The sequence below is a fragment of the Scyliorhinus torazame genome, chromosome 21 (genome assembly GCF_047496885.1).
Source record: "Scyliorhinus torazame isolate Kashiwa2021f chromosome 21, sScyTor2.1, whole genome shotgun sequence".
Lineage (NCBI taxonomy): Eukaryota > Metazoa > Chordata > Chondrichthyes > Carcharhiniformes > Scyliorhinidae > Scyliorhinus > Scyliorhinus torazame.
This window is the reverse complement of record NC_092727.1, coordinates 97211690-97227839: the sequence shown is the minus strand read 5'-3', so window position 1 is coordinate 97227839 and position 16150 is coordinate 97211690. Positions and strand designations below refer to the sequence as shown.

General features: G+C 46.1%; 1 protein-coding gene and 1 long non-coding RNA gene across 3 annotated transcripts in view; one reads left to right on the top strand and one right to left on the bottom strand.

Moving 5' to 3' along the window:
* Window positions 1-16150, top strand: part of LOC140398430 (uncharacterized) — a 202117-nt gene that overhangs the window by 47506 nt on the left and 138461 nt on the right. The gene's annotated exons all lie outside the window — the stretch shown is intronic.
* The window catches only part of LOC140398427 (anion exchange protein 2-like), a 131745-nt gene that overhangs the window by 53742 nt on the left and 61853 nt on the right, over window positions 1-16150 (bottom strand). For both annotated transcript variants that reach the window (XM_072487103.1, XM_072487104.1), the window contains 4 exons: window positions 11561-11639; window positions 7465-7649; window positions 5859-6072; window positions 3269-3475 (listed from right to left, as the gene is read on the bottom strand). In XM_072487103.1, coding sequence (XP_072343204.1) covers window positions 3269-3475; window positions 5859-6072; window positions 7465-7649; window positions 11561-11639 — 685 coding nt within the window. The remainder of the gene's footprint in view (window positions 1-3268; window positions 3476-5858; window positions 6073-7464; window positions 7650-11560; window positions 11640-16150) is intronic.

Genomic DNA, 16150 nt, shown 5'->3' with positions numbered 1-16150 from the left:
CGTAGATGAGAGACAGGCCCTGGTCCCCTGGGGGGGAGGGAGAGGGGGGGGGGGAAACAGAGGACCAGCAGCACAGTGAGCAATGCCGCCTGGGAGGCAGAGGCGGCTGTCAGTTCAGGTAGCATGACCAAGAGGATTGCCATTCAGTGTCGGAAGAAGACCAATGACTTCCACCGAGCTGCAAGGGTACGTTCCCACTTCTTTCCTGTCCCCCGTTCCGCCTGCCACCCCTCAACTTTCCTAACATGCCCCCCCACAAATCACTGGCTGACGCATCGCACCATCCCCACATCTGATCTTCGTGCTTGTTCCTTAGAACTCCCTGGCATCCACCAGCACAGCCTCTTCATGTCCAGGTGCAGTGCCCACACATGCCACCTGCTTATAGACCCCTTCTGATCCATCAAGTGTGTGGCTCACAATGTCCTCTCTTTGCCCCACAGGAGAAAATAGCCCATAATAAGTGGGAAAGGGCTGAGACGGGGGAGCGGGGGGAGGGTGGCTGTATGTGGGCGGGGGGGGGGGGGGGGGACTGGGGATTGGCGGGATGCCAGAGATCTGGGTCCTCACCTCCAATGAGGAACAGGCCCTGGAAATTGCAGGGTTGTCAGAGGAGAGGGCAGTCACCAACAGCAAGGTTGGCCTGTGCCACAGAGATGAGGATCCATTGTCCCTTTGCCCAGATGACCAGTCACAAGTGAGTTATTCATATCAGACAAAATTATCCTTTCCTCTCACTGACCACATGTCCATTGACTCGCAGGATCTCCATCTGATGAGGTTGGGTCATCCGGAGTTTTTCCCCGCCTTCCCGCCCAAGAGACTACCTTGGAAGAAAGACCCAATAAGATCACCATCAAGGCATCACAGCTGTCACCCCAATCTTCCACCATCACAGAGCCACACACCTCGGTGGGCAACATTAGTGGACAGGCTTCTGGGGCACAATCTGGTGAGCACAGCTGCTGATGCACATCAGTTGGAGGCAGGAACATCCAAGAGAGTCAGCAGTCGGAGGTCTGCTGGATCCCATGTGTCCCAGTCAGATGCCGAGGCTCTGGACAATATTCTCCCAAAGCTGATGCAGGTGGTGGGCAAGAGCCTGGATGTCTGCCAAGGCTTCTCGCCGCTCATCAAAGACTGCAGGGGGAGGGGGGGGGGTGTCAGCGGAATTCCAATGACTCGAAAACCAATTGGAGGAGTCCCAAAGGCTTTGGGCGCAGGAGAAGGTGCTGGCAAAATGTGACACACTGGCCAACCCTGCTAGGATGGCGACCTGAGCGGAAAACTGCATCTTGAGTGGTGGGACCCAAGGCATGGCTCAGTCTGCGATGAACATGTTTGAGGGGCTCGACAACATGTCCCAGTCGATGAGGGACATGTCCCAGATGAAGATGAACACTATGCTGATTAACGTGTAGAGGCTTCACATGCATCAGGTGTTACATTCTCAGATCGTGACCCCTGGTTCTGAACACACTTACCATCGGGGTTATCCTTCCTGCGTCTAGTCCTGTTAGAATTTTATATGTTTCTATGAAATCCCCCCTCATTCTTCTGAACGCTAGTGAATACAATCCTAACTGATTTAATCTCTCCTCATAGGTCAGTCTCGCCATCCCAGAAATCAGTCTGGTAAACTTCGCTGCACTCCCTCTAGAACAAAAACATCCTTCCTCAGATAAGGAGATCACAACTGCACACAATATTCCAGGTGTGGCCTCACAAAGGGCCTATATAATTGCAGCAAGATATCCCTGTTCTCGAATACTCTCGCTATGAAGGCCAACATACTGTTTGCCTTCTTTATTGCCTACTGTTCCTGCATGCTTACCCTCAGTGACTGGTGTACGAGAACACTCAGATCTTGTTGCACATTTCCCTCTCCTAATTTATGGCCATTCAGACAATAGCCTGCCTTCTCATTTTTGCTACCAAAGTGGATAACCTCGCATTTCTCCAAATCATACTGCATCTGCCATTCTTGTTGTTGACAGCTGCCTCGATGGTGCTGGCGCTCTTAGAGTTCAGGCACACTGTTCAGGCATCAGAGTTTGCGTGACGTGCTATGCACTAATTATCCTCTGAGATATGTCACGTGTACGCTCAAGGAGGCACTTAAGAGTTAAGAGTGTGAAGTGCTAAGACAACTAACAATGCTAATTCTTCATTTGAAAAAGCCTTCAGCTGTGAAGCTAGAGGCTGCTCACTGTCAAAGGGGGTGAAATTGAATCTTAGGATACAAACCGCAGCAGGGCCCTGTCCTGGAAGTGTTTGGTAGGACAGACCCAAACTGCAAACGTGGTTGCCCTTGTTATGGGTCTCCACAATATTTAAAGATGGTTTGAAGGCCTCACAGGTGCAAACCCTCTCACCCACCCACCCCGCCCCCAGTTCAGGAATGACCCCATACCTAGAACACTTCAGCCCTCTGAACAAACCCAAACACTGAGGGGACCCCCCCCCCCCCACCACACCATTCCCCTTGAGCACTGTGACAGAAGTTCAGGTGCCCTTGAGCTGCAAGGCAGAAAATGAAAATGGCTACGCATCTCCCCACTCCCGCTCAGAAGCCATTGCTCCAGCTTCATATTTTTAAAAAGGAGCACTAAACAATGCTTGCATGATTTCTCGCTGGGGAGTCGGGTAATTCTCGAGAGGCCACTACTTTCGACTTCAATCTCACTCATGAGATTGAAAGGAATGCAAATGAGGGGAGATGAGCACAAGGTGGCGCTGGAGCGTGGCGACTCTCTGCGAGCTCTCCCTAACAGATCCTCTTTTTGCCTATCTCACAATCGTTCGAATCTTTTAGTATGCATTTTCTTTTATTTCCTTTCCCTTTCACGTAATTAATGATGTGTTGAGCTTCTCGCAGAAAAATACTTTTCACTGTACCTCGGTACACGTGACAATGAACAAAATCCAATCCAATGATATTCTCGCCATCTTTGGGCGAGATCCGGAATTCGTCATCGGGAGCAGGCCGGGTGAATTACGAAATGGTTCACGCTAGGTGCGATCTCGATTTTGGCCTTTCCTGCTATTCACCCGGCATGCCCTGATCCGCGCCAACACGGCTCAACGCGGTGATTAAATCGCACCCATAGTTACTCAATCCATCATTGTTAAAGGAGTTATCAGTTGAATACATCATCACCAGATGCTTTAGGTAAAGCAAAGCACTTTCATTAAAAACAAATTGCTTCCGTGACCTGTTTTTTAATTCCTGAAAGGATGAAAAATAATTCTCATAATAATTTCATACCAAGGAGACCACCAAAGGTGATAGCAGGAGATAGAGCCGCAAAATAAATGAAAATAATTGTAGCCAGGCACTGAGTATTCAGGGCATCCTTGATGTCACTCAGGTATTTGGGATGGCGGCGCTTGATATCCCGGATTAAACCTCCAAATGGTTTTCCGGTTCTTTTGAGGGGATCATCGTTGTCAGCTGGTGCTGGGCTTCCTGCATCTGCAAAGATGGACATGTTGACATTAGAAGAGTTATACCTAATTCCAGAACCAACATTCTTCCTATTGACCTAGTTCATGGGTTCATGGGGTGGATTTTTCTTCAGCAACTGTCCTGGATCAGATTTAATATGATCTTTAAATCTATTTACATCACCTCAAGCTGGCCAGCACTGCAGGACCTTTTTGCTTCATACGTCATTCCCCCAGTAGCCTTTCACACCTTTCCAATACCGATTGCCACTCACACTACCTCACTATCGACAGCTTCAGGCACTGACTGCTGACCGCACCATCCCGTCATCCGCATTTCCTTGCACTGACATCTTTCTTTTCATGTTAGGCTAACGACATCCATGTCATCTCAAACTTTTTCCTGAATACTTTACAATCTATTTTATTTCCATAGTCCACTATCTATGCTGCCCAGTATCCATGTCACCTGATGATACTGTAAACAGTTTTGGTCCCCTTATCTAAGGAGAGATATACTGGCATTGGAAGCAGTCCAGAGAAGGTTTACTTGGTTCATCCAGTGTATGGAGGGATTTCGTAATGAGGAAAGGTTGGGCCTGTACTCATTAGCATTTAGAGCAGCGACCTTATTGAGATATATAACATTCTCAGGGGGCTTGACAGGGTGGATAGTGAGAGGTTGTTTCCCCTTGCGGGAGAGTCGAGGACCAGAGGGCATAATCTCAGAGTAAGGGGTCTCCCATTTAAGACAGAGATGAGGAGGAAATTCTTCTCTCGAGGATAGTGAATCTGTGGAATTCTTCACTGCAGAGGGCTGGCGAGGCTGGTTGGTTCAGTATGTTCAAGGCTGAGATAGAGAGATTTTTAATCAGTTAGGGAATCAAGAATTGTCTGTGAGAATGTTTGATTTTGGAACGGAATTCCTAACGGTGAGACACCTTACATTCCAACATCTTTAGCTTATGTAAGTACGGTACGTGGCAAGGGTCTTGGAAAATACGTTTATTTTTTAATTTTTCCAATTTAAGGGGCAATTTGGCGTGGCCAATCCGCCTACCCTGCACATCTTTGGGTTGTGGGGGTGGGACTCACGTAGACATGAGGAGAATGTGCAAACTCCACACGGACAGTGACCCGGGTCTCTGGCGGCGTGAGGCAGCAGTGCTAGCCACTGTGCCGCTGTGGAAAATGCATTTATAATACATAGTCGGGTACTATGCTACCTGTGATGAGGGACGTTAGTAATGGGGGGAGTCAGGGCAGCACGGTGGCGCAGTGGTAGCACTGCAGTCTCACGGCGCCGAAGTCCCAGGTTCGATCCCGGCTCTGGGTCACTGTCCGTGTGGAGTTTACACATTCTCCCCGTGTTTGCGTGGGTTTCGCCCCCTCAACCCAAAGATATGCAAGGTAGGTGGATTGAACACGCTAAATTGCCCCTTAATTGGAAAGAATGAATTGGGTACTCTAAATTTATAAAAAAATAATAATACAAAAAAAGTAATGGGGGGAGTCTGGAGAAGCTGTTCTAACATGTGAGGATATCAAGGTTTGATTTACTAAAAGCATAAAAGCTTTCAAGATCCTTAAGTGTTTTGATAGAGTAAGTGAGGAGAAACTGTTTCCATTGCCAAAAGAGTCACTAAATGAAAGACACACATGTAAGATAGTTGTCAAGTGAACCAGAGCGGAGATGAGGACGATTTATTTCACACAGCTTGTTATTATGAGGTAGAATGCACTGCCTGAAAGAGTGGTAGAAGCAGATTCCGCTGTAAGATCCAAACGGGAACTGGGTGTACACTTGAAAAGGGGGGGTTGGTGGGGGGGGGGGAAGTTGAGGAGAAAGGAAATGGAGTATTTGGATAACGTTTTCAAACAGCTGTCACAGGCACGACGGCCTGAAAAGCTCCTGTGCTGGAGGGTTCTCTGATGTCTATGGTGCACCCTGGATTTTAAAATGTGGTTGAGGGGAATTTATGAGCAGCACGGTGGCACAGTGGCTAGCACTGCTGCAGTGCCATGGAGACGGGTTCAATTCCAGCCTCGGGTGACTGTCTGTGTGGAGTTTACACTTTATCCCTGTGCCTGATGGGTTTCCTCCCAAAGTCCAAAGATGTGCAGGTTAGGTGGATTGGCCAGGCTAAAAATTGCCCCGTAATGTCCAAAGATGTGCAGGTTAGGTGGGGTTACAGGGATAGGGTGGGGGAATGGGTTTAGGGAGGGTGCTATTTCAGAGAGTCAGTGCAGACCCGTTGGCCTGAATGGCCTCCTGCTGTCCTGTAGGAATTCTGTGATTCTGTATATTGGATGAGACTTTGTTTCTGCAATTTGTAAGATGTACAAGTTATGTTTCATCGCAGAGACTAAAACTCCCTCCACCGTATCAATGGAAAGAAACTCTCTCCTACCCGGCTGGAGATGGTCATCTTCCTTTGCCAATAGGTCATCGTGCTGCTTCTGCCTCTTCATCAACATTTCGTGCTGAAAGGGTATCACAGATCTTAACAGCTCCTCATCTTGCACCTCTGTTGGGGGAATGACAATACTGCAATCCAGGAACTCACTGATACCATTCAGCAAATCATCGCTGTCCTTTGCTTCATAAGCCACTTTGTGGAATGTCTGGAGAAACATGGGAATTGATCCAGAAAGTCATTAAAACACCTCACAATGATTCTTCACCACCAAGAAAATGATCTGTCTCTTTGTGCCCTTAAAAGTGAACAATTGAAAGATCCAGCAAGGCTTTTGAACTGCAGACCCTTTAAGTTTGAATGATTTATTACAGTCTGGAGTTCCTAGTTGTATGCAGATAACAAAGGAATCTCTCAATTTTTTGCTATTGGGTAACTGCTGATCTGCTGATAGTTGAATTAGGACACTATACAGTCTTCATGCGCCACGCTGTTTGAGTGTCTTCAGCACTCTATGATTTGACAATTTCCCGGAATTCAGAGATCCACATGAATTTTGCAATGTCAGTATCTGCCAATGGTTATGTGATAGCCTTTCCCTCTCTCCCAAAGATATTCCATTGATGGTGATTGCAACAAGTATGGTTTCTTATGTGTCCGACTATATGAAGAAGTAGAACGTGGCCAGATAAATGCTGGGGACTGACTTTGAATTGAAACATTAATACTTCAAACAGATGTCTACAGTGTGCAGTTTGGATGTACCTCACCTGAAGATGCCTATGAATAATGCTGGTCAGGTAATCTTGATTAACACAAAGGCATTTTCTGTTAGCCACAAAATAATCAGTAAATCACTGTCAGTGGTTGAAACTGACAGAATTTAAATATAACTTGAATCCCTAAATATTGGGCCCTGCCTGCGTCCCATATTTACTTTGGATCTGCAGCTATAGATGTGTTGCCTTTGACATTTCTAAACATACTCAGGATGAATCTTTGTCAATATGAATTTGCGTAGTAAGGTAATTAAAAAGGAAAATGAACCATAGGATTCTTTTAGAGATTGAAAATTCCATTGGTTTGATATGCAAATCTAATAACTAAAGTCTTTCCAGCCAGTGCCAAATTGGTAGCACACTGTAGTACAGCCATACCTGATTTTGTCACTCTAACCTGCTAACCCCTTTACCTTTGGTATTATCTAACCACTAGTATCAGAAAACAACTTCCTGCCAATTCAAAATTTGCAGTATTATAATTAATACAAAACAGTTTAGTACTTGGCTCTGTAAGACAGTCAAAACTGTCAATGAAATAGAAAAGTTAATGATTCTGCCTAAGCTGAGTTAGGATAAAAAATAATCATTAATGAATCGTCATCTTTCACCGAGATAAACATATGGCCTCTTTATTACAAACCCTGATATTACAAACTTCTCAACACAACAAACTCATTGATTCAAATGGAAGCTGCATTATGGCCAGTAATTGAGCTCCAGTCTTGGTAAGAAATGCTTGGCTGGTTTCCACAATCCTAGAACCACAAGGTGCGAATTGCATGTACTAAAAGTCTCAAAGCTTCAGAAAATTCCCATACCCTGTCTGACATTAAAGTTGAAATTGAACGTCCAACTTCATGGTAATTCATCTTAGAAGAACTTGGTCCCAGGAGCACATAAATGAATCGGGTAGGGATGGAAATTTCTAGAATTGATTCCAAATGAACAGCCGTCTCTAGTCGCACAAAGCTCATAGCTGGAGAACGCAGAGACTCCACACAACCTGTTAAAGGGAAAGCATTGAGATTTCTTAGAATATACTTGGCGATGACAGGCGAATTGAACAGGTATTTTGCATCAATACAAATACAGAAAAATGTTGGATGAACTCAGAAGGTTGGGCAGCATCTGTGGAGAGAGAAGGACAGTTTACATTTTCGGGTGATATGGACTCAAAACATTAACTGTGTTTCTCTCACCACCGATGTTGCCAGACCTGTTGAGTTTATCCAGCATTTTCTGGTTTTATTTCAGATTTCCAGCACCCGCAGGATTTTGCTTTTATTTTGGTATTTTGTATTAGGGTTCACTGTAAATGAAACAAGTAACATCCCAGCAATATCTGTACATTGGGCAATGGAAGAAAGGGAGGAACTGAATAAAATTGCAATCACCAGTGAAGTACTGAACAGATTGTTGGAGCTGCGGGCTGACAAGTGCTCGGGTTTTGGTGAATTTCATCCTTGGAACTTGAAAGAAAGTAGCTAGTGAGATAGTTGATATGTCAGTTTTAATTTTCAAAATTCCCAATGTTTGGGGAAGGTTCCATTAGATTGGAAAATAGCGAATGTAACACCTTTACTCAGAAAGAGTCGGAGGCAGAAAGCAGGAAAATACAGGCCAGTTAGCACAACATCTTTCTTAGGGAAAATGTTAGAAGCTATTATTAAAGACATTAGAGCACGGTGCTTGGAAAAATTCAAGGGATTCAGGCAGAGTCAACATGATTTTGGGAAAGGGAAATCACGTTTAACTAATTTATTAGAGTTCTTTGAAGAAGTAATCTGTGCTGTGGATAAAGGAGAACTGATGGATGTACTGTACTTAGATTACCAGAAGGCATTTGACAAGGGGCCACATCAAACTTTATTGTGAAAATTAGAAGCTCATGGTGCAGGGGTAAGGTATCTGCATGGATGGAAGATTGGCTAGCTAACAGTAAACAGAGACTAGGCATAAATGGGTAATTTTCTGGTTGGCAAGCTGTAATGAGTTATGTGTCATAGGGATCAGTGCTAGACCTTCAACACTTTACAGGTTGTATAAATGACTTGGCTGAAGGTACAGAAGGTAAGTTTACTAAATTTGCTGATGACACAAAGATAGGTAGGAACATAAGTGTAAAAGAGGGCATACGGAGGCAACAAAGGGATATACATCATTTAAGTGATTGTGCCAAGATGTGAAAAATGCAATATAATGTGGGAAAATGTGAAATTGTCCGTTTTAGCAGGAAGAATAAAAAAGCATATTATCAAAATGGTAAGAAATTGCAGAGATCTGAGATACAGAAAGATTTGGGTGCCCTTGTGTATGTCACACAAAAAGTTAATATGCAGGCAGAGCAAGTAATTAGGAAAGCTAAGAGAAGGTTATTGTTTATTGTGAGGTGAATAGAATACAGAAGTAGGGAGGTTGTGATTCAGTTGTACAGGGCACTGGTGAGACATGTCTAGATTACTGTGTACAGTACTGTTCCCCTTATTTAAGGAAGCAAGTAAATGCATTTGAAGCAGTCAGGGAAGACTTATGAAACTAATATCTGGATGAGGAAAGTTTGAACAGGCCAGGCTTGTATCTGTTGGAGTTTAGAAGAGTAAGAGGCAACTTGATTGAAACCTACAAGATCCTCAGAGGTCTTGCAGGGTGAATGTGGAGAGGTTATTAGGGCAGCACGATAGCATGGTGGTTAGCACAATTGCTTCACAGCTCCAGGGTCCCAGGTTCGATTCCCTGCTTGGTTCACTGTCTGTGCGGAGTCTGCACGTTCTCCCCGTGCGTGCGTGGGTTTCCTCCGGGTGCTCTGGTTTCCTCCCACAGTCCAAAGATGTGCAGGTTAGGTGGATTGGCCATGCTAAATTGCCCTTAGTGTTCAAAATTGCCCTTAGTGTTGGGTGGGGTTACTGGGTTATAGGGATAGGGTGGAGATGTGGGCTTGGGTAGGGTGCTCTTTCCAAGAGCCGGTGCAGACTCGATGGGCCGAATGGCCTCCTTCTGCACTGTAAATTCTATGATGATGATATTTCCCATTGTGGGGAAATCTAGAACTATAGGGCGGCACGGAGGTTAGCATTGCTGTATCACAGCGCTAGAGACCCATGTTCAATTCCAGCCTTGTGTCTGCCTGTGTGGAGTTTGCACCTTCTCCCCGTGTCTGTGTGGGTTTCCTCCGGATGCTCTGGTTTCCTCCCATAGTCCAAGGATGTGCGGGTTAGGTGGATTGGCCATGATAAATTGACCCTCAGTGTCCAGGGATGTGCAGATTAGGTTATAGGATTACGGGCATAGAGCAGGTTGGATCGGTGCAGACTCGATGGGCCGAATGGCCTCCTTCTGCACTGTAGGGATTCTATGAACTAGGGCTCACTATTTAAAAATAAGCTGTCGCCATTTAAGATAGAAATAAGGAGAAATATTTTCTCTCAGAGGGGCGTGAGTCTTTGGAGCTCTCTTTCTCAAAAACTCTCTGGAAGCAGAATCTCGGAATATCTTTAAGGCAGAGGTAGATAGGTTCTTGATAAGCAAGGTTACCAGAGGTAGGCCGGAATATGGAGTTGAGGTTACAATTAGATCAGCCATGACCTTATTGAAGGGTGGAGCCGGCTGGAAGGGCTGGGTGGCCTACTCCTGTTCCTGATTTATGTGTATGTTTGTATGTTCTGTATCTCATTCACATACATTTCAAATCCTATCTAAACTAAATCTCGGTGTTAAGTTAGGACAGAGGTTGAAGCCTCAACATTGGTCACCTCATTTATCTATGCAGCTGGATCATCATAACTTAAAGAAAAAGAAAAAGTGGAACTGAATGGCATATCTTTTTTGCTGCCAGTATTGGTATTGAAAGGTTTCCTGCAATTTCTTGTGCTTTGAATTCACTGGTATCTGGGGCATGAAGAAAATGAGTATTGACCAATAGGAATCTTGGGGAAGGTCCAAAACGTAATAACTGGATCACTTTTAAATCAGTTTGGTGAGCATAAATGATCAAACCGACATTAGTGGCAGGTAGGCTGGAGGAAGTAGTGGTGTTCAGAGTTAAGAGAGATATTTAAAAGTAACAAAAGACTCAATTAAAGAGGTTGAAGTGCAAGATTAAAGACTTTTAATGTTGTGGACTTGAGTATTGGAAGTAAGGCACTGGAATCAAGGGCATAGCCAACTTGTAAATGTACTAGCATTTTAGAAAAATTACCATAAGCAGGAGATGAATAAACTGCAAAAATACTTTTATATGTTGTCAAATGCAACAGCCAGTTTGCACTAGCAACATAACACAAAATGCAATGAGATTAATGACAATTTAATTTCTTTTGGTGGTTTTAGCAAATGTTGAATATTGGACAGGGCGATAGAGAATTCTCTGCTTTCCTTTGAAGAGTGGCAACAGATTGAACTTTGGCTCAACCTTTTGTACAAGGGATAGCTTCTGAAACAATGCAGTACTCATTCAATACTTCATGAGGGCGCCAACCCAGATTATGACCTCCAAGTCTGAAAAATGGTTTGCAGAGATAGACCTATCAAATTAGCCAAGGGGTGGTCTCAACATAGAGGACCATAATGTCGGGAATGCTGACGGCAAAAATAGATTTGAGAAACAAATCCCTGATAATGCAACTTCCATTGCACCTCCCTTTATCATGAGGCTGGCCTGCACATTGCCCGTGAAGATCACTCTCACTTGGTGTTACCCATTTTACCAGTTTATCAAACAATTTCTAATTTTGGTTGGTGTGTGATGGTGTAACCTTATCAAAGGTCTACTGACTCCGCCACACCCTACCCCTCCTCTGCCCCCAGGAGGATGGAAGGTGACAGCCTGCACTAATATTTTGTGATTCTAATTCTAATTCAAGCAATTTTCTTTGTTGTTATTTGTATTAAAACACACTAAGCAAAGACCACACTTACCAACAAGAACTATAGTGGCCTCTGTGTTTTCTGGGAGTTTATCCATTAGTTCTGAGCGGCGCTTCTTCCGATGATGTTCCTGTGTCACAATCACAAACATTACAGTTTACTTCGAGGAAAACCTTTTTCCAATTTTCTTGCAACAAAAAAAACCGGAAAGAAATTTTCATAAGTGGGATCATTTTGCGGTTGTATACATCAGCACTATAACTGTGACATCCAATAGTATACAATAATTTCCTTTTTAACAAAAAATGTTTTTATTGCCATTTGCAGTCAAAAACAGGACTTTGCAGACAAAGAACAATACAGGAACAGCAATAAAAATGACAACGCAAGAACCCTACATTGTCACCGTGCATGTGACTGAGGTCCCAGTACTATCTTACATTATTTACAACAGTGTTCGTTCATGCAGTTTTTTTGTAGGGTTCTTACTGGGACTCTTACCGCTTAGCAGCTGGAGTTTCACCCAACATTGCCCACATATTTACTTACATTGCTGGGATCCTTCCCCTAGCTTGCAGGTTGGCTTTGTTTCTCTGGTGGAGGGAAGTCCCATTCCCCCCATGAGTTTTCGAGGAAGGGTGGTCAATCCGTTTTCCCAGTTTGGCCCATGTGGGAGGGGTTTGTGTCCCCTCCTGTTGGTGACCTTCCTCCCCATTCCTTCTCTGCTACTTGCGAGCTCCCTTTCATCCAGGAGGTGTTTCCTGCCCTGCCTTTCTACCCTCCCTTCCCTGTACTCTCCTGCCATTGTGCTACTCCCTCCTAGTCTGCCCTTGGCTTTACCCCTTCTCTGCAAGCCCGGACACCCCCTCTTTTTGCCCTTTGTTTCCCCTGAATTTGTGTCTTCCCGTCCTTCTGCCAGCCACTCCCTCCCTCCTGGGAGGTGCGCTGTGGCCTCCTCCTTCACTGCAATCCCGTACACCAGCTTGCTCGCTAGTGTAGCAGCTCCCCTACTAGACAGGTTCCCCTATTTAACCCCTGTCTACCTCTTCCCCTCCTGCACCAGCTTTCTCTGCGCCTTTGCCTGTGTTCGTCCCTACCCCTCTCGTTTTTTTGCAGCCCACATTCTGGCCATTGTGCTCTACCATTGTTCACGCAGTCCATTTTTCTGGACAAACATGTTGGCTTCCTCCGGGACGTCAAAGTAATGTTCCTCACACTGGTGTGTAACCCATAGCTTGGCAGGGTAGAGCATGCCAAACTGCACCCCACCTTTGTACAGGGCGGATTTGGCACTGTTGAATTGGGCCTGATGGTTGGCCAGGTCTGCCCCAATGTCTTGGTACAAACGGATGGAATGTCTTTCCCATTTGCACCGTCTCGCGCTCTTCGCCACCTCAGGATCTGCCCTTTGTCCTCGTACTTGTGGAGTCTGATGATTATCGCCCACGGTGGCTCCCCCACTTCCGGCTGCTGCAAAGCAACCTGTGGGCACAGTCTACCTCCGGCCGCTTGGCAAAGCCCTCCTCGCTGACCAGCTTCCCGTGCATCGTCGCTATGTACTCCATAGGGTTCCACCCCTCTGTTCTTTCTGGTAGCCCCACAATTCTCAAATTTGGTTGACGCGATCTGTTCGCCTGGTCGTCGACATTATCGTTTAGTCCCTTCTGGGTCCTGATCAGCCTCGCCACCTCAGCCTCAAGCGCCGCGATCTGGTCCCCTTTGTCCGCGGTGGCCTTCTTGAGGACTCTTGCCGTTGGCTCTTGGGCCTCTAACCTCCGCTCCACACTGGCCAATACCTCCCTCATGGGGAATGTTGCAGCTTCCTTTGCCGTTTCGGCGGCTGCCAGGAGGTCTCCTCTCATCTTCCCCTGTGTCTCTGGAGGTCGGAGGTGATGAAGCCTGGTAGCTTGTCCATCAGTGCTGGGAACTCTGAGGGGTCGGCCCTCCATGGTTCTGTGCCACCCATGTGGCTGCCGGCTCCGAGGCTGAGGTTTCTCTCCCCTCGTCTTTGCTGACTTTTCGGCTTGGCGGATGACTTTTTCCCATCTTGATTGGCAGTGCGGTTGGCAGTGGTTAGACTGGAGCATTTTAGGGACTTTTGGTGCCTGTTTGCTGGGATTAAAAGACTGTGGGTGAAGATTTTACCCGAGAGCTACCGTACTTGCGACCGCTCAGCTCATGGCAGCCACTGGAAGTCAGCATACATTAACTTCCTGATTACACAAACACAATAATGAGCATCAGCACGGTGATTGTCGAGGCTACTTATGATAATCGCATGGTCACAACACAGTACCCATCTTCGGTAAGGCATATTTGTTCTGCAATACTTGTATAAAACAGTGTACATCAGCACAGTGATCATATAAATAAACTTCCAAAATTTATAGCAGATCAGGCACTAAGCTAATCGAAAATTAATGTACAAACTGTTCTGCCAAAGATGCCATTTCACTTGTAAATGTGATTACTCTTGAGAGAGACTTTCCCATAGCAACACATGAGGCAGGCAAAGGTCGTGTTTATGTCTGTTTCCATGGCTAGTTTTTCCTGGAACAGGTAATGAGAGGCTATAGCTTGAGGGGCACCACTCTGTTTCACGCGTGGCCAACCAGGAGACTCTTCCACTCTTACTACCTGCCATAGGCATATTGGAAGGGTTTACAGGTTGATAATCAATCTCTGGCCACATAATGAATGTACACCATCCATGACCATCGGTCTGGGAGTGAAATTCGATCCTGGAGCTTCTGGTTCAGAGGCAGGGGCACTACCACATTAGGTCACAAGACTTCCTATGGGGTGGCATTGTGATTAGCACAGCTGCCTCACAGTGCCAGGGACCGGGTTAGATTCCAGGCTTAGGTGACTGTGTGGGGTTTGCACGTTCTCCCCATGTACGCGTGTGGGTTTCCTCCGGGTGCTCTGGTTTCTTACCACAGTCCAAAGATGTGCAGGTTAGATGGATTGACCACGATAAATTGCCCCTTAGTGTCCAAAGATGTGTAGGTTACGTTACAGGGTTGTGGGTCTAGGTAGGGTGCTCTTTCAGTGCAGATTCGATGGGCCAAATGGCCTCCTTCTGCACTGTAGGCATTCTATGATTCATTGCTCATAACACAACATGGCTCACTTCTTCCAAGGAGCTGCAATCATTGTTAGATTGTTGCTCCGATCAAACTCTTGGCCGCCTCGATGCTGCTCCGCAATTCTTACTTGGTCTTCCGAGCTCAGCTTTACTAGAAATGCAAAGCACCGAGTCCCTCTGAGAGCTCTGTCACAGTGCTGTTCAAGTTTGAGGAAGACAGGACACTCCCCCTTTTTATGTCAGGAAGAGATCAGCCATGATCTGATTGAATGGTGAATCAGGCTCGAAGGGCTGAATTGCCCTGCTCCTAATTCCTATGTCACTAGCTGCTGTATGTTCATTTTCAAGTCCCGGTATAAATGTTAGTGAATTGGTGAGTCGATGAATAGATGAATGTGTGTATGGGTAGGGTGGCAGGGTGGGTGAGCTAAGTGGGTAGGGTGATGTGGTGGTAAGTGGGTGAAGTGTTAGGTGGGTACGTAGATGGGGGTTGTGGGGTAGTGGGTTCAAGAGGGGTAGTCAGGTGGGGGCTAGTCCGGTCAGATTAGGGGAGTAGACGGATTGCTGGACAGGTGGGCAGAGGTAGCTGTCGGGTCAGTTGGGGCATCGGTGGGTAGTCAAAGGGATGGGGGCATGTGGGTGGTAGTGGGAGTTGGGGGGTAGTCGTGTCTGGTCAGGTCCTGTGATAGGTGTTAGGTGGTCAGTGGTGATTGTGTTTGATGGTTTGTCAGGGTGTAGTGGGGTATTTGGGGGCGGGGAGGGGGGGTTGTCTGGAGGTACATTGGGAAGTGGGGACAGTTAGGATAGTAGTTGGGGGGCCAGTGTGAGTGATTGCTAGGGTCAGTTGTTTAATTCCCCAGGAGTTAGACTAGGTTTTTTCTGTCTAGCATTTCCTGGGTAACTATTCAGGTAAATAAATCAGAATTGTGCATGTCTGCAGCTTTAACTCCGAGTCGGAAGCATTGACAGAGGGCGCCGGGGAGCAGGGTCATTGCCCATCAGAAATTGAAACTTCCCGAACAACTCGCATGGTGATCAATGCATAAGGGCTTCCGCAGGGTTCCAACATGTAACCTGGGTCATACATATGGGCCAAAATTTTGAGTCCCATTAGCCCCATTTTTCGGCGCAGCGTGCCCCCGCTGGCAGCAGGATCCTCCATTCCGACAACCGGACAGTGAGCTTTCCCAGAGTTGCCATCCCACACCATCGGGAAACACGCGGGGGTGTGTGCATTGCCGGAAAAGCGGGAGATCCTGCCAGTGGAGAATTCCGCTGACGGTCTCTGACAATCCATAGACTGCAAGATTTGGGCCAATGTGACTATCACTTGTTGATGGAAAGGATTCAAAATGCAAATTTTGCACTAACAGAATACAATTAAAATTGGGAATGCCCACTAATGGCAACATTTACTATAGTGCCTTGAAATCCCACTTGAACCAGACGTATTTAGATAGCTTGAAGATGCCTTCCCATTTGAAATCAAACTTTGTTCCCACACTTTTGGGATTTACAAGTATGGGTTTCTGTTCACCATCACATGTCATTTT